Below are 21,811 nucleotides of genomic sequence, written 5' to 3' on the forward strand. Positions count from 1 at the left end.
CGCAATGTGTTATGCTACATTATTATTGGATTTTGTAATGTTATGTTACATTGTTATGTTATACTTTTGTTTCATTACATTATGTTACATTGTAGTGTGTTATGTTGTACCGTTGTTACATTACATCATGTGACGTTACGGTATATTGCAGTGTATTACGTTGTCACACTAGTATTATATGATACATATTATTATTCTCTCTCTGTCCAAGAGTTTCCACACCCGCGACGTCGAGGCAAAGTCTAAACGACTAACAGGAAGAGGATTTCTAAAACGATAATTAATAAGGAGATGACTAATAATAACACTAATCGCTAACACTTACCTAGAGCTTTAAAGTTTGCAAAGTGTGTGATGTAAGTGATCTCTTTTGACCCTAACAAAAGCCCTTTTGAGGCAGAGGCTGTTTCTTCCCATTATACATATGAGGAAAGTGAGGCTGAGAGATGTCACACAGCTAATGTGTATCTGAGGTAGGATTTGAACCCAGGTCTTCCCGACTCCCAGTTCTGCGCTGCCTCTGGGGCTCGATGGTCCTTGTAGTCCCTGCCCACACTGAGAAGGGGGTTCCGGCATCAGCCATGGCCTTGCCCCGTGACTCCGGTACCTTGGTGATGAGGTCCGAGTGCCTGATGATGGCGCGGATGAAGAACCGGTGGTCAGTCACTTCGGTGCCCTCCTTCACTCGGGCGGCACCCAGGTAAAGGTGCATCTTGTGGTTGGCACAGGGCACGGCCTTCAGCTCAAAGTTCCGCATGCGATTCAGCTCAAGCTGGAAGGCCAGGGCGGGTTCCAAATGGCGGTAAATTCTATCTTCGGCAAACTGAAGAGAAACCAGCAAAAATCAGCGCAAAACCTCAGCTCATTCACATACTTGGAAAAGCTGACCAATGGGGTGGGATGTAGCCTTAGGGCCCCTGGGGAGGAGAAATGAGGTGGGGGGGACAGGGAAGGTGGCAGGAACGCACACTCCACTACGCAGGACTCTAACACAGAACAAGAACATGGTAAGGGAGACAGAACAGCTCATTTCTGACCTCAAGGACTAGAAGGATGATCAGCAAAGGCTTCCTCTGGGAGGTGGTGTTCACATGAGCTAGGTTTGAACTCCACGGGGTAGGGTTTCAAATGATGGAGGTGGAAGAAAGGGCACTCAGGGAACAGGAAACAGCATGGGCAAAGGCAGGGAGGTGGAAAAGTGTTGGACACATTCAAAGGACAGCACCTGGGTTTATGAGTCAGGAGACCAGCAGTGCTACCTGCTTCTCCTGTGACCTTGGGTAGGTCCATTCCCCTCTCTGGGGCTTTTTCCTCATCTATACAATGGTGGGAAGAGGGCTGGCATAGAGATGTGCCCTCCCCATTGTGGCCCTAACAAGATTTTGGATGGTCCGGTGAACATTAGCCCCATGTGGATGGAAGGTAGGCTGGAGACAGCTGTGTGAGCGCGACACTCTAGCATCAGGACAGACAGACTGCCAGGACATTTGGCCATACCTCATCTCTTGCTCTGAATGTAAAAAATTTAGGAAATTCTCTCTGCAAAAAAGAAAGCCACAGAAAAGAACAATCAATCCAGCGAAAGGAACCCAGAGTCTATTTAACAGTATTATTGCCCAAATGTATGCGGGTCCCAGCCTCCTTTCCCCCCTAAACTGATCCTTTGCCAACCCAATAGGTGGGACCGAGTTTCCGAGCCACTGAAATGAGTCTAGAAAGGTTGATGAGACACATCTACTCACCTCTTGTGCGATGAGAAAGGTGATTCTCCGGAGGCCGTATTCCACAAGGACGTGTTTCTAGATTTAAAGATGAGAAATGAGCACCATTGTCTATATGCGACATCACCATCACGGGGCCATTTGGGAACAGAGAGGCTAAGGGATCCTGCTGTCAACAGGGTATAGGCTTTGTAGGGTATAGAGCCCAGCACGGGATGGCCAAGGGCAAAACAGAGAGGAGGTGGCTGTGGGGAGTATGTTAGCCTCCACTGGCCACCCTTGCTCAGTCCAGCATAAAAGACTCCCCACCCCCCGCATCTATCCCCTTTAGGACAGATTAGCTGGCAGTGCCAGGGCTTCAGAGGGTGAAGACCCCTATATATTACATTACATTACATTAAGTATCATATGTATTGTATCATATCATATCATTCTCTGTGCAATGCTGGACAAGGTGCTCAGTCTCTGGACAAGAGCTTCCACACCCACAACGCTGAAGCCAAGAGCCCCGTGGAGGGGGAGGAGCAAAGGGAAGTCATGTATGGTGAGGGGAAAAGATGCTTAGAGTTGGGGTCCCACTGACCTTCCCAGCCAAGTATGCCTCTTTACCCTCCCCCAACATGCCCCCTCCTCTACTCTCCTGATCCCACCTCTGAGAGGCGCTCCCCGCCTCTTGTCTCCCCAGCCCTGCTGGGGAGAAACTCCTTCCAGGTTCTGCCTCGCCCCTGGCTCTGCTGCTCAGTCCTCCCGGCTCCCAGGCAGAAGTGATCTGGCAAACTCTCCCAGCACCCTGTGCATGATGCTCTAACGCACTGATTCCATATGGTAGTCACAGCTCACGTCTATACCAAACTACCCTGGGAGAGAGCCAGGGCCAATCTGATTCCTAAGTCCACTCTGCAACGGAGGGAGCTAAGATTTGAGTAAGCGGCCTGCCCATGGTCACCCACGGGCCCCTGTCTCATGTGGATCAGAAACCAGGTCTCCTGACTCCATGTCTGAGCAGCCCCACAGTGCACCAAGCTGCCTCAACAATCCTCATTTGTGTTGACCCAGGATTACCACTTCTAGGTCCGTATCCCAAAGGGATCATAAAAATGGGAAAAGGACCCACATGTACAAAAATATTTATAGCAGCTCTTTTATGGTGGCAAAGAATTGGAAATCAAGGGGATGCCCATCAATCGGGGAATGGCTGAACAAGTTGTGGTATATGAATGTAATGGAAAACTACTGTGCTATAAGAAATGAGGAGCAGATGGATTTCAGAAAAACCTGGAAAGACTTATATGAACTGCTGCTGAGTGAAATGAGCAGAATCAGGAGAGCATTGTACACAGACTTGGCTCTTCTCAGCAATGCAAGGATCTAAGACAATCCCAAAAGACTCATGATGGAAAATGCCATCCACATTCAGAGAAAGAACCATGGAGTCTGAATGCAGACGGAAGCAGACTATTTGTCTCCTTTTCTTTTGTTGTTTGATTTTGTTTCTTCTTTCTCGTGATTCCTTCCATTAGTTCTAAGTCTTCTTTACATCATGGCTAATGTGAAAATGTGTTTAATATGAATGTATAAGGAGAGCCTGTATCAGACTGCATGCCGTCTTCAGGAGGGGGAGAAAACTTAAAACTCAAAATCTTATGGAAGTGAATATTGAAAACTAAAAATAAATAAATTAATTTAAAAAAAAAGAATCCTCATTTGTGGATATGTCAGATTCCTCTTTATTTCTTCCCCAACCATATAAACTATACCCTAGAAACAGGAGGAGCTCTATAATGGAGTTCTATGGGAATAAAAGTGGACAGTGCCTTCTGGATACTTGTAGATTCATCTTACTTATGGAGGCCGGAAATGGGCCAGAGCCCTGGCCTCCCTGCCCCCCAGGGGCACTGGGAGAAACACGCTCTGTGAGCTTCAAAGTGCTGCCAATGTGGGAGCTGTGGCAGCACAAGGAGACACACAGCCAGAGCCCCCAGCCCCAAAGCCTCCCATCTGGGGCCCTAGATGCAGGCGAGATGAGCTCTCATCTATAACAGGGAGGATGAAGCCCCCAGGAGCTAGCTCACAGGGGTGTCTGGGAAGCTCTGGGCAGATTGGAATGATCATGATCCCTAGTCAATATCAGCATGGCACTTTGCCCTGAGCCCCTCCCTGGCCCCCACAACATTAAACCAACAGAGGACGAGCCTGGCTATCTCACCACTTCCTGCCCCCCCCATCCCATAGGAGCCCCAGGAGCCTCATAGGGCACAGGGAGAACACAATCAGTACCTTGGACTGCACAAATGCCCGGAAGATGGGCACCAGCTCCTCATCCTCCAGGTGGTCGGCATATTGGATGGCAACGTTCAAAATGTGGATGGGCTCCTCCTTGATACACTGGAAGTTTAGATGAGAGAGGTAGTGAGAGAGAGCATGGAAGAATGAAAGGGGAAAAAAGGAAACTGAGACAGAGAAACAGAGTTGGAGAGAGGAGAGACACAGAGAGTGAAAGACAGAGACAGAATGAGATAGAGAGGGGAGAGAGATAGAGAAAGGGAGAGACAGAAAGACACAGAGACAGAGAGAAATAGGGACAGAGATAGAGACACAGAGAGATAAAGACAGAGGAGAGAGATAGAGAAAGTGAGAAACAGAGACAGAAACACAGTCAGAGATAGAGAGGGAAGGTCAGCTGCTCCCACACTCCTGGGCAGGGCCCTCCTGGCAGAATCAAGGTCCAGCAGCCCACTCACCTTGCAGTCTTCCTCGGAGTACAGCATGGATCGAGCCTCGCTGAAGAGGGGGCTCTCCTTGGCCAGGTTTGCGAAGCAGGAAATGACTTCATCAAAGTTTCTAGTGGGGTTCAAACAGCTGGTGAGGAAGGGTCAGGGACTTTTCAGCCTGACCTGGAGGGGACAAGCTGCCACATGGGGCACTGGACATAGGGCACCAGGATTAGTTCCTGGTTTTGTGTGTGTGTGTGTGTGTGTGTGTGTGTGTGTATGTGTCTATGTGTGAGCATACACACCCACACACACGTGTGTGCTCGAGCAAGTCCTGGCCCCACGCTGGGGCTCCATTTCCCAGGCCCAAGGTTCTATGGGAAGATGCGATGTTTGGTACCTGACAAAATCCTCGAATCTGTGAAAGGCGACCATGGCCCCCATTCTCTGGCAGAGCGGGGCGAAGCCACTGTCCATGAACAGCTCGGTGCTGTGCCGCAGCAGGTCAGGGTTGGTGATGCTGACAGGAAGCGCCATTCTGCAGAGAGGACCAAGAGGTGATGAGTCACCGCAGGGGCCCCTGGGAAGCTCGGGGCGGACCCAAAGCCAAGGAGCTCTGCCACCAAGGGACTGATCCGTTTGGAGCATTCTCTGAATGCCACCCTGGCTACACCACCCCAGGAGAGACACAGCGGCGTGCGGACAGCGGCAGATGGGATTTCATTTGACCCTTACCACAACCCAAGGAGGGAGGTGCTATTGTTATCCCATAGGACAGATGGGGAAACTGAGGCAGACAGAGCATAAGTGACTCGCTCAGAGTCACATATCCAGTTGTCTGAGGCTGGATTTGAACCCAAGTCTTCTTGACTCCAAACCCAGTGCTCTATCCACAGTGTCACCTAGCTGGGACGAGAGATTTGTCGGGCCAACTCCTCTGGTGGCCTGGAAATTAGGAGGTAACATCTCCACTTTGGAGAGAGTCACTCTGCTACTACTCCAGGTGTTTAGACAAACTCGGCAGCTTCCATTGGGCAAGAAGGCGCCTCTGAGCTTTCAGGAGGTGCAGGAGAAGGATGACACGGATTTGGAGTCAGGAGACCCGGGTTCGAATCCTGCCAGAACAGTTACTCACCAATTGCTTGACCGTTCTAAGCCTTAGCTTCCTCATCTGTAAAGTGGGATGGTAATACCTACAATACCTACCTCACACGATATCTGCGAGGCTCCCGTGAGAAAAGATGTAAAATGCTCCCCTGCCTGCCTGCCTCCCAGGCTTGGCACAAACAAACCATAAAGCATGGAAGCATGGGAGTAGTTCTAAGACTCAAGGAAGCAATAGGCGCCTGGATGCACCACGGACAGGGTCAGGAAGTCCAAATGTATGGGCCCCATTAGCCACTTTGTGGCCATCCTGGGAGGGAAAGGGAACATCTAATCCAACCCCCTCCTTCTGCAGAGGAGAAAACAGGCCGGGGACGGAGTAAGGGAGTGATCTGCCCAAGGTCACACAAATAATAACCGACAGAGCTGTAGTGTCTTCCTACAATACCGCACTGCATGACTAGAGCTAACAGGTTTGGGGATTCACCCTGCTGACATTCAGCAGATGCGTGGCACAACATTCTGACATGCCAGCAGAAGGTTCCAAACCAAAAACTACCAAGTTCTAAGCTGCCCCCATAAGGCGGGGCAGTTGTGGGCCCGCAGACACGAGGTCTGCTCCAGGCACTCCCTGCATAAGGATCGTCAAGGTAGGAGTTCCCAGAAGCCCCTGTGGGCTATTCTGCGGTCTCCTGGTGCCACACCAGTGACCCTCCGCCCCCAAATTCTGCTAACATAGTGAGGCATACTCCACAGAAGCCTGTGCTGTTTTTCCCCCAAGAAGGAGAGCTAGAGGCACCTGGTGTGGTGAGAAAAGTGATGGATTTGGAGTCAAAAGGACTAGGGTGTGAATTCTGCCACTGCTATTTACTCTCTCCTGTTCAGATGGCTTCTGAAGGCCCCTTCCGGTGATGAGCATCTGAGATGCCCATGTGACCTTGGGCACATCACTTTACTCTATGCCACATTCATCTTCTGTAAAAGGAGAGGATTGAATTCGAGATCTCTAGCTGTAACCCACCCCCTGCACTCCCGTATCCTGTGTCACGGGCCCCTTCTTTGCAGAAGAAAGATGAGTCAAACACTGGGCTCAGGAGCCCCCTGTGCTGAGACCACCCCATGCGCCACCCAGCAGGCATTTGGTGAGCTCCTAATCTCCAAAGGAATTCCCAGCCCCAAGTGTTTACCTTTGCCTTAATTTAGAATTCCTGAAGATTCTAGCAAATCACCTATCATTCAAAGCCAAGTTTTTCTCACCGGTGAAATGTGAGGCCCTCTCTCCTAATCCAGCCCAGATACTTTTAATATCATCATTAAAACAGAAGCATTTTCCTTCTTAGAAAAGGAAAATCCTTTTTTTTAACCCCAGATGATTAGGAAAGTCTTGGCTCAGTTTAAAGAGACCATGAACCCACCTATCCTGTATGGACCAACTGATCACCAACCAAACCCCAAATCCATATGGAAAACACATGTCCCATAGAGACCATCCCAGCCCCAAGCTGAACCTCAGAGTCCAACAAATATATGTGCCATAGAGACTATCCCAGTCCCAAGCCGAACCTGGGAGCCTATCAAACGCGCGTACCATAGAGATCATCCATCCCATTCCCAAGCTGAACCTCGGAGCTCATCAAACACATGTCCCATAGAGACCATCCCATCCCCAAGCTGAACCCCGGAGCCCAACCAATAGAAAGGAACCAAGGGAAGGAGGAGAGAGAAAGCAAAAAGGCCAAATCCCTAGGAGATAGGAAGACTTAAGGTTCAAAGAACCACACTCTACCTGACAGGGGCATGTGCTCTGAAATAAGATTGTGGAAAAAGGAGATAGTGAGCTAAGGCATCACAAATGTCACAAGGAGAGGAGATGCCACTGATCATCACACATCCCCCTCCAAAGACCACGGGGGAGCGGTTTCAGAAAACCACACTCCAAGGATCAAGGACACAGATGTGCCAGTGACATGCCATTAGGATGACAGCTCAGAGCTCCATGTCCCTTCCCCATGGTCACACGTGTAGAAGAAAGCCCCACATGCTCTGTTTGGGAAGGCAGGGAGGCCAGGAGGGGGATCCTCCTCCCAGCCGGTGCTGCGGCCACAGTGAGGGTGTGGGGCTGGGGAGGGGAACAAGGCTTGTCCATACCTGTTTGGGTGGGATGAGGGCAGCATGAACTGGAATTCTACCACACAGGTGCCATCAGGAAGCTGCCGGTGTTGCAGGCTGTTTAGCTCGTAGGCAATGTAGCCTCTGCGGACATACACCTGAGGCAGGGAGGAACACAGGAGGTGGTGGCCTCTCAGCCCATCCCACATTAAACCAACTAGGCATAATCAGGGGTGACAAGTCACACAATCTGAGGAGGTTTCTCAAGGGCTGTGGGGCTGAGAGGTGTGGGCTTCCCCATTTGGGGAGGATTTGCCCTCCTTGAGGGCAGGAACAATCTCATCTTTCTACTTGTATCCCCAGCATTTAGCACAGAGCTTGTCATACAGTAAGCACTTAATAAATTAATTTATTATTAATTATTATTGTCATACAGTAAGCACTTAATAAATGAACTCATTCGTTCATGCTCATAGCACTTTCCTAAGACAGCTAACAGGACTTGTGGCTGAAGCCTCCCAGGGCTCAGGAGAGCTTCTGGGCAGGCCAGAGGGAAGGCCTGCAGGGGTAGTATGTTTGAGAGATGGAGAAGAAAGCATGCTGGGTCTTAGGCAACAAGGAAAAAGACCTGGGCTAGGGGGAAGTGGTCAGAGTGAGACAAATGGTCAGCTCCCAGCAAACCCTGAACCTTAGCATCCTGTTCTGATGGATTCTCTAGGTTTTGGGTTCTAGAGCCTAACTTGGTTTGGGGTACTTCTTCCTGCCTGGGAGAAGCCCACCTCCCCTGCCCCAGACAAGGATCGCTCTCCTCCCAAACCCTGTTCCTCCTCCCTGAATACTAAAGGCACATGTGGTCCTGGGCCTGGGAGAGCATGATGTACAAGGGGCAGAAGGTCAGGAAAAGAGGAGCTTGGCCAAGCTACAGGGTGTAAAGGAACACAAACACAGATGGGACCCCTCACACTTCCCTTACAAGGCTGATATTCCCCACAAGTCACGCTGATGTTAACGATGGTCACTCCCTCTCAATACTTCTTGCCAAAGCCTTCCCTAAGTCACTGGACTGACGGGGCACAGCAGAGTGGCGATCTGCACCCAGCTTTGCCACTGTTGTCTGTAATTTCCCACTCTGGCCCCCAATGTCTTTCTGCAGGAACGGAGGGGAAGTGGGTGAGAAGCTCACTAAAAAACTGCTGCGCCCAGAAGCCCTTCCAGAAGGGAGAATAACCAGGAGAGGGTCCGAATTTGGGTGGAGAAATACTCCAGTGGCAAGAATGCTGGGAGTGGGTTCTGGAACCCACTGGCAGGTAGAGCTTGGATTCCAGGCCTGGCCCCAGAACCCATGCCCAGGATTCTTGCCAAAGGGATCTCTTCACCCAAATTTGGACCCTCTTCTAATTATCCCATCTATAAGATGGGGAGATCAGGTTCTGTCCAGGGGTGGGGAACCTGCGGCCTGGAGACCAAGTGTGGCCCTCTAGGTCCTCAAGTGCAGTCCTTTAAACTGAATGCAAACTTCACAAAACAAATCCTTTAATTAAGGCTTAGACTCTAAGCCCCTTTCCTGCTCACCTCCCATGCAATGCTCCGGGGCTGGGGGACACCACATGCATGAGGCTGGCACAACACTCACCTCCAGGGATGCCATGCAAACCACCTTGTTAGCATGGTAGAAAAAATTGGGCAGGACATCGAATATGGTAGTTTCTGAAAGGATCAGTTTCTAGGGGAAAAGGAGAAACAAGTCAGGAAACCTCCATAACTCATCACAGAAAGCGAGAAGCCAAACCTGTGGCTAGAATAGGCAGGAGGGCACCCATTTTTTAAGACATAAGTTAACAGAGACAGAGGAAGATATGTAGGTAGGGCACGCGGAAGGGCCGGCTCAGCTGATGCTCCTGCGCATTCTGGTTCCGTGGGCCCATCTCTGATCCCAGGGCTGGAACATAAACCCCCCAAAGTTGGGGACAGGGCCTCATCTGATCTTTGGAACTCAGCTCAATATTCATAGTATATAGTAAGGGCTTAATGAATGAATGAAACATAGGCAACAGCAGTGCCAATAGCATGGGGGCCCCCAAAACCAATGCCCAAAGAACACGGTTATTGTCAATAGTGTGAGAAAAAAGTAGAGTCTAATAGAAAGAGCTCTGGAGAGTCCTGGATTTGAATCCCACCCTTGACACCTGGTAGCTGGGTGACTTATCCTCGGAAGCTCAGTTGCCCATCGGATGTCACAGACCACCCCAGGAGCTCCTGCCAAACAGGGTGGGAGTAGGTGGAGGAGAGGGTCCCTTCTAGTGGGAAGTAACCAACTCTGCCATCAAAAATGGACACGTAGAGCTGGGGTAACATCCCTACAGGAGGAGGGAGGCCTATATAATGCAGAAATGGATCCATCTACCCCAAGTCTATCAGTGCTTCCAAACAGAGTGCCAGACTGAAAGTGAGGCAGGAGCCAGAGACTTCTGGGAGAAAGAGCTTACCTTGAGGTTTTCTGGGCAGAACTGGTGGCCATACATGTCAACAGCAGACAGGAAAATAGACTCTACTTGGTTGTGTCTGAGTTCATAAGATGGGAGGTGGGAGGCGATCAATACCTGAAAGGAAGGAAGGCCACGAGAACCTGTACCAGCAGGAGGTGCCCATGAGGAGCAGACTGGCCACTTATCTCCAAGGTAAACATCTTTGCCAGGCTGATGAGCAACCAAGGAATTAGAGCGCTGTGTCTGGGAGGAAATCGGTTAGTATCCCCCGCGAAATCATATGTGCCCAAGAATTAGCACTCTCTTGTCCCATTAGGATCCACGATGGCATAAAGCAGGACCACATACCTGTCTGGCTCTTAAGGCTACTTTGCAATGTTCACTTTTGCTCAGCTGGGTGAGTTCGCCAAGGATAGAGAGGAGCTCATCGGTTAGTGATGGATCTGGGCCACACAACTCATCCTTTGGGAGACAAAACACACACACACACACACGCACAAAGAGGTAAAATCTTAAGTGGATTTCCCTGGGTGAAGGGGTTCTTTAACTTTAGGGGTAACGTCCTTTTGGAAGTGTGATGAAGCCTAGGGATGCCTGAGAAAAGTGTTTTTAAAAGCATAAAATAAAATTCAAATAATGACAAAGGAAGCTCCCAACATCCAATCCAACGGCCCTTCCAATTCACTTATACTCATTAACCACCTATAATATTCTAAGGGTGAGAGATAAAAAGACAAATGTAGAAAAGTTCTTGCCTTTAAGAAGCTTACAGTCTGCCATACCAAAATGGTGCCCACATAGTCAACGACCAGTTCTACTAAACCATCTTTCCCAAAGGGTCCCACCAAGACTCTAACCTTGCTGGCTATCTAGAGGCAGCAGACCTAGACAGGCCACATGCTTCTTCTCAAATGATCAGTAAGGAGAAGTTTCTGGAGAACATCAGAGGTGGAACCAACAAGGTTTTGAGTGATATTTCACAGAATCGCAAAGTCTGAGTGTCGGAAGAGACCTCAGAGGTCCCCTGATCTAGAACAAACATCCTCTCCAGAGCGGGCCTGACAAGTGGCTGTCCAGCCTGCTTGAAAACTCCAAAGAGAGTGAGCGTGGGCCGCTCTGGGACGCCTCTAGCTATTGAGACGCTTTCCATGACCTACACTGCCCTCTCTGCAGCTTCTACCCACTTTCCAGACAAGTCTTTTTCTATATAGTCTGCTGTTTTTCTGTCATTTTTCAGTCACGTCCGACCCTTCATGATCCCATTTAAGGTTTTCTTGGCAAAGATACCAGAGTGATTTGCCATTTCCTTATCTAGCTCATTTTACAGATGAGGAAACTGAGGCAAGCAGGGCAACGTAACTTGCCCAGAGTCACACAGCTATGAAGTGTCTAAGGCTAAATTTGAACTCGTGAAGATGAGCCTTCCTGATTCTAAGCCCAGTGCTCTTTGCACTATGGTGTCACCTAGCTGCCCATGGCTACCCAGCTCTTCAAATGCCTAAAGCTCCCAACCAGGTTCTTCTCCACCCCACCCCCACCCCCTGAAGTCTTCTTTGATGTTTTTGGGTTGAAAAGCCTTTTTATTTTTATTATTTTTTTGAGGGGAGAAAGCAAGGCAATTGGGGTTAAGTGACTCGCCCAAGGTCACACAGCTAATAAGTGTGTCAAGCGTCTGACGCTAGATTTGAACGCAGGTCCTCCTGACTCTGGGGCTGGTGCTTTGAAAAACCTTTTTAAAAGAGGCAGAACTGGTTTTAAGAGCTGAAGCCAGAAGGCTAGCTTCACAAATCCAGATGCCAATCTGAGGCTGTCCTTTGTATGATGGGGCACAGAGTGGAAAATCACATCACTTCACCCATCTCGAAATGGACATCTTGTAGACGTCTCCCACTGAACGTGTCCAAAACTGACCTCATTATCTCCCCCTCCCCTTTCCCAACTTTACTCAGAAAGCTCGAGGTCACAGAACTAGCAAGTGTTGAAGCAGCATCTGAATACAGGTCTTCCTAACTCTCCACTATACTGCCTAGGTAAGGAGGTCAATGATCGCCATCCTCATTTGACAGGGAAGGAGACTGAGGCCCAGGGAGACTGACCCCTCATAGGTCAGAGGGGTGATCAACAGCAAAGCCAGCATTCAAACCTAGGGGCTCCTGTCACTCAGCCACGCAACAGGAGAGAAGCCCCACAGGGTCCCTCCCGCCACCTTGGCAGGACTTACGATTAACATGGTCACCAGCAGATTCTTCTTGGCCACTTGAGCGTGAGAGAAGATGCAGTTGAGCACGGGTGACATGTCCGGCTTGAACTGTTCCCGGAGGTTGATCACGCACTTGTCATAGTGGGCTGGGGGGAGAAAGAGGCCATGCGGTTAGACTCATGTTTCCCTTCGGTCCAGCAGACAGAGGCGCAGCCTCGCTCCAGCCTTGCCTTGTTGGAAGTGATGTTCCACTTGCAGGTATTTCCTTAATAAATCTAACACCACGGTCTTCATGTAGCCGCGTGTTCCACTCCGGTACCTGTGGAAGAGAGGAATGCATCACTGCCCGCCTTGCCGTCTGAGCCGGAGGGATGCTCTGAGGGGCGCCTCCTCCCAAGGAAGGTTGCAGCCACAAGGGTCCGTAGAGGTGACCTCATCCAACCCTTTCATTTGCTGTCTTCTCTCTACTTAGCTGCATGCCGTCTCCCTCATTAGAACACAAGCAAGGGCTGTTTTTGCCTTCCTGGGGGCACAAAGCATTACATAAGGGCTTCCTAGACGCTTGTTGACTGACTGATTGGTGTCATGACCAGCCCAGTGGAATACAGTGCAGAGCTGGTAAAGTACCAACACTCTCCTAGTTGTATAATAATTAAGGCCAATGAGAGCGACCAGAGAACTTGGCCCGGCAATAGCACGCCCTCATTTCACGAGTGAATTCACATACATTCTCCTTTGGGAGGACAGGCAGGGTGGCGATGTCATCTCCATTTGGACGAGTGACACAGGCGATCCGGGTCCTCTGAACGCCCCGAAGGGAGCGCACTGCTACAACACCAGCCACTTCTGTCTCTCCTCATAATAACAGGGAATACTCATATTTAGGGAGCACTTTGAGGTTTCCAAAGCACATGGAACCACCCTGAGAGGTAGGGGCCATTATTATCTCCATTTTATAGATAAGGAAACCGAGGAAAAGAGAGGTTAGGTGACTTGTTCACGGTCACACAGCTAGGAAGTATCTAAGGCAGGATTTGAACTCAGGTCTTCCTGACTCCAAGCCAAGCACCTTACCCACTGTGCCACCTAGCTATATAACTGAGGGTTTAAGTTTAACCATGCTCAGGTGACAAGAGGCCTGCCAGGGCTGCTAGAGCTCTGCCTACCACTGACATTTGGGGTTCTAAATTTGCCCAGTGATAAAGCCAAGCTAAAAACAATCTTCTGAGGGGAGGGGAATAGGGGGAAGCTTGGCAGAGAAGAATAAACCATGGGTTGGATCAGAAGCAGTGGATGCATGGATGGGCTGTGGGTCTTGGGTCAAGATGCCTTTACTCCATGTGCCTCAGTTTCCTTCTCTGTCAAGTCGAGATCATAATAATACTCCTGTGTCCCTAGTGTTGTGATGAGGTTCAAATAAGAGAGGATGCATAAAATGTAGATGTCTCCCACTGAACGTGTCCAAAACTGACCTCATTATCTCCCCCTCCCCTTTCCCAACTTTACTCAGAAAGCTCGAGGTCACAGAACTAGCAAGTGTTGAAGCAGCATTTGAATACAGGTCTTCCTGTCAACCAGAAAGCCTGGCACCATCACCACAAGGTAGAATCACAGCTGTGCTTTCATCATCAGGGCAGAAAAGAAATGCCCTCCACCAAAGTCCACTGACAATTCATCAGGCACTTAGAGTCTGAGAAAACTGCCTGGGAGCAGAACCGGGAGAACACTGTGTGACGACTGACTTTGTTAGACCTTCTGAGCAATGCAAGGATCTAAGACAACTCCAAAAGACTCATGATGGAAAATGCCATCCACGTCCAGAGAAAGAACTGTGGAGTCTGAACGCAAATCAAAGCAGACTATTTTCTCTCCCTTTTTTTCTTTCTTGTGGTTTTCCCCTTTTGTTCTGATTTTTCTTTCACGACATGACTAATATGGAAATATATGTAATATGATCATACATGTAGAGCCTACATCAGACTGCATGCAGTCTCAGGGAGGGGGAGTGGAGGGAGGGGGGAAAATTAGAACTCAAAATCTTATAAAAGTGAATGTTGAAAACTGAAAATGTAGAAGGAAGGAAGGAGGGAAGGAAGGAAGGGAGGGAGGGAGGGAGAGAGAGAGAGGAAGGGAGGGAAAAAGGAAGGAAAGAAGGAAAGGAGGGAGGGAGGGAGGAAGGAAAGAAAGGAGAGAGGGAAGGAGGGAGGGAGGAAGGAAGGAAACTGCCTGGGATACTGAGGTTGGATGACTCTCTATAGTTCCATGGCTGGTATGGGGCAAAGGCAGCAGCTCTTCCTGACTCTAGCTCTGGGATACACGGCATCTCGTGTCGTTATTCCTGTTTCACAACCCAGAGGGAGGTCTGCTGGATCTCTTTTTCCCCCTAAACAGTAAAATGTTTCCACGGTAATGAAGTTTTTAAAAACAAAAGCTAAATAAATGCTTATGGACTAGCTGACTGAAAAATAACAGAAGCTTTGTGTGCCACAATAGGAATTTGTGATTGGTAAAGAATCCTGTGTCAGAGAGGTCCCCATAACAGCAACCCACGCTCCCTTAGGTGACGGGGGCAGGGTATTGCCTCTCCACTGTCCCTGGCCATTGGCTGCGCCTGCGCCTGACAAAGAGCACGCCAGCAGGGCTTGGTCTGCAGCATGCGGCTTCAAGGTTCCCTCGGCCAAGGGGTCTCCAGTCACCTTTGGACTAGTTGCACAATGCTCTGAGTGTTCATGAAGAAAACTTCTCGGTCTGCCTTCCGCTGGAGGGTTGCAGCGTGGCTGTCCAGGATGTTGGCAATCTAAATGGGAAAAGAAAGCTCATCTGACTACTCATGACCAAGGGACCTAGTTTCCTCAAATTCTGGATTCCTTCTGAAGAGGTAGGGGTGGACTCATGAATCCTGAATTTCAGCTGTTCAAGGAGACCGAGCTTTCCGGGAATAGAGGAGAACAGAAGAGGAGAGGATCCTCTCTAAGGAATAAACCTGCCCCCTCCCCCTTGCCAATAGTGGTCCCCCAACCCTGGCTCTCACAGCACTCTTTCACCCTCTACGCTCACGAGGGTCTGAGGTCTGCTGGGCTGATCTGGGTGCATGCTGAGGTCTGAGGACCACCCTAGCTAACTGCACAGAGATTCACTGTCTAGACAGCAGCAGCTCCTACAGACAGACCTACATAAGAGAGAGGCTGGGGTATGTGAATAAATGAGAGTGAACGAGTGAAGCAAGCTGCAAGATGTGTGCTTCTCTTGGCAGCTTTGACAGCCATTCTTTAAACAAAATATGGGAGCATGTGAGAAAAATAACAATCCCCTTTCAGTCATGCAAAAGGGAGAAAGATGGGCAGACAGAGTGGCAATCGTGACAGCCACTTCTCAGGAAGACAACTAGGTGGAATCTGTCAGGTAGGTCCAGGCAACTGGTCAAACCATTAGAACCTGTGGACTTCTCCATGAGGTACTCCCTCTGCTGATGCAGATAGCGGCACCTCCCCAGCTCTACGACATCATTGAGGTTATCCCGACCCTCTCTACACTGTGGGCTTGTTATCCCTCATCAAGCTATTGGTGACACTCTAAGCCTGTCTGGTTTGGCGGGGCCTTCCAGGGCTCGAGTCACTGGCATGGCCTCCAAGAGCCAAAGTTCCCTTGTCACCATGGTGAAGTCTCAACACAGGACTTCATTGCAGGTGTAGATATGTTTTCACAGCTTATAAAGATCACTGCCAGAAGAAACTAGGGAGACGGACCCACGTCTCCACCAGATACCAGGATGAGTTCCCCATGGGCATACCACTTAGACATAAAGGGAGGCATGACAAAAATTCACTCTGAAGAGTGTGGAAGAAATTACCTTTCTGATCAGTGGAGAGGGGGAGAGTTCATAGCCATACAAGGAACAGAGAAAATAAAACAGACAATTTTGATTACATGAAATTAAGAAGTTTTTGCATAAATAAGTTCAAAAGATCTAAAATTAGAAAAGTAGTTAAGTAGCTAAGAAAAAAATCCTTGCAACAAGATATGGGTCATGTATGTATGTATGCATGCATCCAGACATGTGCATGCATGAATATATGCATTGCATTGTGTGACATACACACGTATATATGTATTATTTTGTGTACATAAATACACAAGTATATGTGTGTATATATAATAATTATATTGCACACATGTGTGTACTGTACATAATATGCATGTATAGGCATACATATATGTAAATATAGTACAGATACAATAGACACAAACCTATACATATACAATGCAATACATATATACACCCAATACATATGTGCATATATAAATACATACAACACAGTACAATACACATACATGCACGAACATAAAATATATATACAACACATGCATATACAATATATATACACAATGCACACACACATATATAGATAAAATACACATATACAATATACACATAAAATATAATATATACACATATAATACACATGTACAGAGGTATATATACGTATATATATATATATATACACCATACATACACATACATATATATATATAATACAATATACATATACACGGAATGGATTCAATTCTGCAAGAATAAGAGCCATTCTCCAACTGATAAATGACCAAAGGATAGGAGCTCACTATCTTCTAAGGAAGAAATCTAAGCTATTAATATCCATACGAATAAATGCTCCAAATCTCTAATAATTAGAAAAATGCAAACTAAAGCAGCTCTGGGGCTCCACCTCACGTCCACCATATTGGCTAAGTTGGCACAAAAGGAACATGATAAATATTGTTGGGCTCTGGGCAGACCAGCACTAGAAAGTCCCTAGGAGACCATTCGGGAACGTTTCCCAAGTCACTAAGCTGTGAATAGCCTCTGATCCGGTCAGATCACTGCCCCAAAGAGACAAGAGAAAAAGGACCCATATGTACAAAAATATTGATGGCCACTCTTTCAGGGGTTGGAAAGAAAGGAAACTAATGGGATGCCCATCAACTGAGGAGAGGCTGAACAAATTAGGCAACAGAATGCGATTTTGCTGTTAGAAAAATAATAAATGGGGAAACCTGTAGGAATTGATGGGAAGTGAACTGAGAAAGTCCGGAAAAGACAACTTCTCTAACGATGCCACCAATGCAAAGACAAACAACTCTGAAGCTTAATCCTCTGCTCCATAAGCCCACAGGAACAATGACAAAGCCCACTAACCCTCCTTCCAACAGAGGTTGATGGAAGAAAGAGATATATATTTTTGGACATGGATATTGTGGGAATTTGTTTTGTTGGACCGTGCATATTTGTTATTACGGTTTTGCTTTTGTCTCCCCTCCTCCCCTGCCATGGGGTAAGGGGATAAGGGAGAGAAAACAGATTTTTGTTCATTGGAAAAAACCATTTAAAAAAAAAAAGATCACTGCCAGACAGTGACTGGAGGGAGAGAGTTCAAACTAGGCTGGAAGAAGAAAGCACTACGTGAGGTAGCCTTTCAGAAGCCTGGGAGCGCTTTTGGAAACGATTTAGCCCAACCGCACCATATGAAGGAGGAGAAGGAGGCCCAGAGCCGGCCAGGGACGTGGCCAAGTCACGCACCAAGTGAGTGGCCGAGCAGAGACTTGACCCAAGGTCTTCCAGTGCCTGGTCCGGGGCTCCCTCCACTATTCCACAGCCACACTAAGTACAAATGATAAATAAAGCGTTCAGCTTGGGCCTGGGGGCATGTTCAACATTTGTTTAACCAATGAGCACTAGGGCATGTTCAAACATTTGTTTAACCAATGAGCACTAGGGATGGCTCTGGGTTTTCAGTATCCTTTTGGCAAGGTCCCTTTTATTTCGTAAGTTATTTTATTTATTTAAAAATAATTTAATTATTTTGTTAGAATTTTATTAATTAATTTTTATTTATTATTAAATTATGCATTAATCTATTAGTTAAATTTATTAAAATTAAATTTAAAAATGAAAATATTTTTAATATTTGACCAAGAAGATTCAGAGAACACTCAAGGCCTCTACAGAGTTTTTTTCATGCCTAAGTTTTTTAAGTGACCAGGGTAATTTCACTAGAAACTGCTTCTGAAAGTTTGGCAAAAACCTTGAACAGAGACAATTCAGGTTTTTTTTTCTGGATTCATACCAGATAGATACACAAGGCTCTGGATGACGCAAGGTTGAATTGTTGAAGTCCCAGGGTGGTGGTGAGGAAGGCACTCAGCAAACCTTACAGAGGTCCTCCCCAGCCTCTGGAAAGCTCCTTCAGCAGCCCCTGAGCCTCAGCGGGGCCTGCCCAGCAGGAGAAGCTCTGAGGTCTGCCCCAGCAAGAACCTGGGAGATCAGGGCTGCCCCTAACCACAAGGACAGTCACCAAGTGGTATGTCAACCATTTAATGAAGACCAGAAAAGGTTGTACTCTCTGTAATCTATGGAAGGGCAGCATTGTATTGATAAGATCACACATTTTCTATCAGAGGCCAGAGACAGGAATCCATAAGGGTTTCAGGAGGTGTCATGGGATCACCTGAGAGACGTGCACCCCCCAACCTCTTTACCTGCTGGCTGGGGAACTGGCAAAGCACAGAGGTGATATTGCTGGCATACTGGGCCATGACTTTGCGGACAGCTTTCTCCACAGCGGGTGGGATCCGGCCAGAGACACTGGTCATTATCTCCTGGAGCTCCAGAAGGGGTAAGGAAGGGGACCGGAGGGTGACCATCAGCTTGTTCACCCACTCCTTGAGCTGGAAGAGACAAAAATCATTCACATCCACTTTCTGTGGAGTTAACAGCGCGATGCGAGGAGGTGTGCATCAAGCGCGGTTATGGAAAGGATGGGCGGGTTAATCAAATGACCAAGCAGAAAATCCAGGCTGAACCTGCTCTCTTCCTAGGGAATGCGCACAACTCAGTCCTACCCAGCCTCCTGAGTTCAGCTCAGGAGATTTATTTCTTCCATGACGCCTCCCCCAAGAACTTTGGTTTACACTCATCTTTTCTCTCTGAGTCTCTGATACCAGACTGCACTGTTCTCTATTTCTCATCTGTCTGCCTCATCTTGTCTCCCAGGAGACTGCTGGCTCCCTGGGGGTAAGGACCACATCATTTGCTTCCTTTCCCGGAGCCTAGGACAGGATGAAACCCTCTACCTGAGGAGAGGACTCTCAATAGGGGGTCAGTCCGCCTCATCAAAACAAGATACTTTTGTTGGCCTGGGAACTAAAATCCTTTGGATGAAGTCCGGGATGGATTGTTTTAGGGGGCTCACACAACTGCAAGGACCCTTAGAGCATACATAGAGTGGAGGGAGCTTTCAGAAATCATCTCACTACCATGCACACAGCTAGCCAAAGACTTTAGCAAAAAATATTTCCACCTTTCTACCTAGTACATATGAACCAGAAGGCTAAGAGGGCCTAACTCCCTCAAATTTCTCACTGTGTGGCCCAAATCTAGGTAGTGTTTGGGAATGGACTCTGGGAAGTACATCCTCTAGGCAAACTGCTGAGAGTAAAGCCATAAGCCTGGAGTTAGAATTGTTATGTGCGTCCAGACTACGTGGGGCGGCTAGATGACGTCATAGTGCATAGAGCACCAGCCCTGGAGTTAAGAGGACTGGAATTCAAATCCAACCTTAGACACTTACTATCTGTGTGAGCCTGGGCAAATCACTTCACCCTGTTTGCCTCAGTTTCCTCATCTGTAAATTGAGCTGGAGAAAGAAATGGCAAACGGCTCTAGTATCTCTGCCAAGAAAATCCCAAATGGGGCCATGAAGATTCGGACATAACTGGAATGACTCAGCAACAACAACAAAATCCTGACTACGCCTATCGTGGTTCTAGAAAACATCTCAACATGTACCAGTATTCTCTCGCTGCTCTGACCACCACTGATCTAGGACTGGCATGAGACCTATAATTGCATAATAGTATGTGAATAAAGTTGATTAAAGTGCTTTTTGAACTTGGTATGAATGATTAAAATACATTATTCATCAATAGAAAAATGAATGCAGCTCATACATATATACATATTTATGTATGTGTGGGTATGTATAGATATAGACATAGACACAGATATAGATACATATTTCTGGACATTTGTCTCACAACTGATAAAACTAGATGTCGAATATAATAATGAGTCCAATTTCAATTAAGTAAAAATTAAAAGCTTTTGCATTAATAGAGATCAATGCAGTTAGAATAAGAAGAGAAATTGTTAAGTGGGAAAAAAATCTTTGTATCAAATATCTCTGAAGGAAGTCGGATATCCAAGATATATAGGAAACTGACACAAATCTATGATAATAGCTACACTGCAGCCTCTACCCCACCCCAATAGATTAGTGGTCAAGGGATCTGAGTAATTTTAAATTAGAAGAGAAGCAAACTCTCAACAACCATATAAAATGCTCCACATAACCCATAAGAGAAATATAAATGAAATAATGTACACTCATCAAATTAGCAAAGACGGTTTAAAACAGAAATAATCTCTCTGGATAGCCAAAGAGAATGAGGGAGGAACAGAGGGTCTTGCTTGTAGAAGAGCCCAGGGTGGGCCAGGGTCACTGGATCAAAGAGTACATGGTGGGGAGGAAGGTGTGGGAAGACTAGAAAAATAAGAGGGGAGGCTGTTTATTTTATCTGTCATGGAATGGCTTTTGTCTTCCTACATTCTTTTAGTTGTTTGTACACATGTTGTGGGCATTACGCTCTTTTCAGAGATATCTGAGACAAAGAGTTTTTCCCTCAATCCATCACTTTCCTTCCTACCCTAGATACACCAAGTTTGGTCATGTAAAGACTTTCAATTTCATATAACTGAAAAGATAAACTCTCCCTTTTGTAAATAGCTTCTATGGCCTTTGTTTGGTTCCGCATTAGCCCCTGCCCACAGTGGTGGGAAGTGCCTGATCTGGTTCTCTGCTCTTTCTTTTCATGGTCTGGTCTTTAACAGTCAAGGCACAGCTCCATTTTGAATAACCTAGCCGGAGTCCTGGCCAATTTCCACTCATGTTTTAAACTGTACCTGACTGTGCCATGACATACACGGACCCACCAAGAATGGCAGGTTCAAACCTGTCCCAGGGCCGCCAGGTGGATCAAGGCCAAATGGTCAAGGAAACAAAAGAACATGCCTTCCAATAGTGTGAATGTGTGTGAGAGTGTGTGTGATTGTGTGTATGTGCGTAAGGGTATGTGTGAAAGTCAGCATATGAATATGTGTATGTTTTTGTGTGTATATGTGTGACTATATAGTGTAAGGGTATGGGTGTACGTACGTGAAAATGTATGTGTGGATGTCTAAATGTGAGTGTATATATGTATGTATGTGTGAAATTGTGTGTTTGAGTGTGAGACTATGTGAAAGTATACATGTGGGTGTGATTTTGTGTGAGTGCATTTAAGTATCTATGTGCGTGATTATGTTGTGTGAGTGTGTCAGAGTGGTCAGTGTGAAAGCATATGCATGGGGGTGTGTAAGTGTGA

General features: G+C 47.4%; 1 protein-coding gene across 1 annotated transcript in view; it reads right to left on the reverse strand.

The window, feature by feature from the left end:
- The window catches only part of ACACB (acetyl-CoA carboxylase beta), a 124,466-nt gene that overhangs the window by 28,601 nt on the left and 74,054 nt on the right, over positions 1–21,811 (reverse strand). Inside the window, exons 21-34 of the mRNA XM_036768128.1 lie at positions 18,869–19,057; positions 15,028–15,128; positions 12,562–12,650; positions 12,353–12,477; positions 10,480–10,593; positions 10,132–10,245; positions 9,279–9,368; positions 7,685–7,803; positions 4,833–4,970; positions 4,463–4,562; positions 3,999–4,106; positions 1,743–1,799; positions 1,498–1,539; positions 608–823 (exon numbers count right to left, since the gene is read on the reverse strand). Of these exons, the coding sequence (XP_036624023.1) occupies positions 608–823; positions 1,498–1,539; positions 1,743–1,799; positions 3,999–4,106; positions 4,463–4,562; positions 4,833–4,970; positions 7,685–7,803; positions 9,279–9,368; positions 10,132–10,245; positions 10,480–10,593; positions 12,353–12,477; positions 12,562–12,650; positions 15,028–15,128; positions 18,869–19,057 (1,602 nt within the window). The remainder of the gene's footprint in view (positions 1–607; positions 824–1,497; positions 1,540–1,742; positions 1,800–3,998; positions 4,107–4,462; positions 4,563–4,832; positions 4,971–7,684; positions 7,804–9,278; positions 9,369–10,131; positions 10,246–10,479; positions 10,594–12,352; positions 12,478–12,561; positions 12,651–15,027; positions 15,129–18,868; positions 19,058–21,811) is intronic.

This window comes from Trichosurus vulpecula, chromosome 1 (assembly GCF_011100635.1).
Source record: "Trichosurus vulpecula isolate mTriVul1 chromosome 1, mTriVul1.pri, whole genome shotgun sequence".
NCBI classification, from domain to species: domain Eukaryota; kingdom Metazoa; phylum Chordata; class Mammalia; order Diprotodontia; family Phalangeridae; genus Trichosurus; species Trichosurus vulpecula.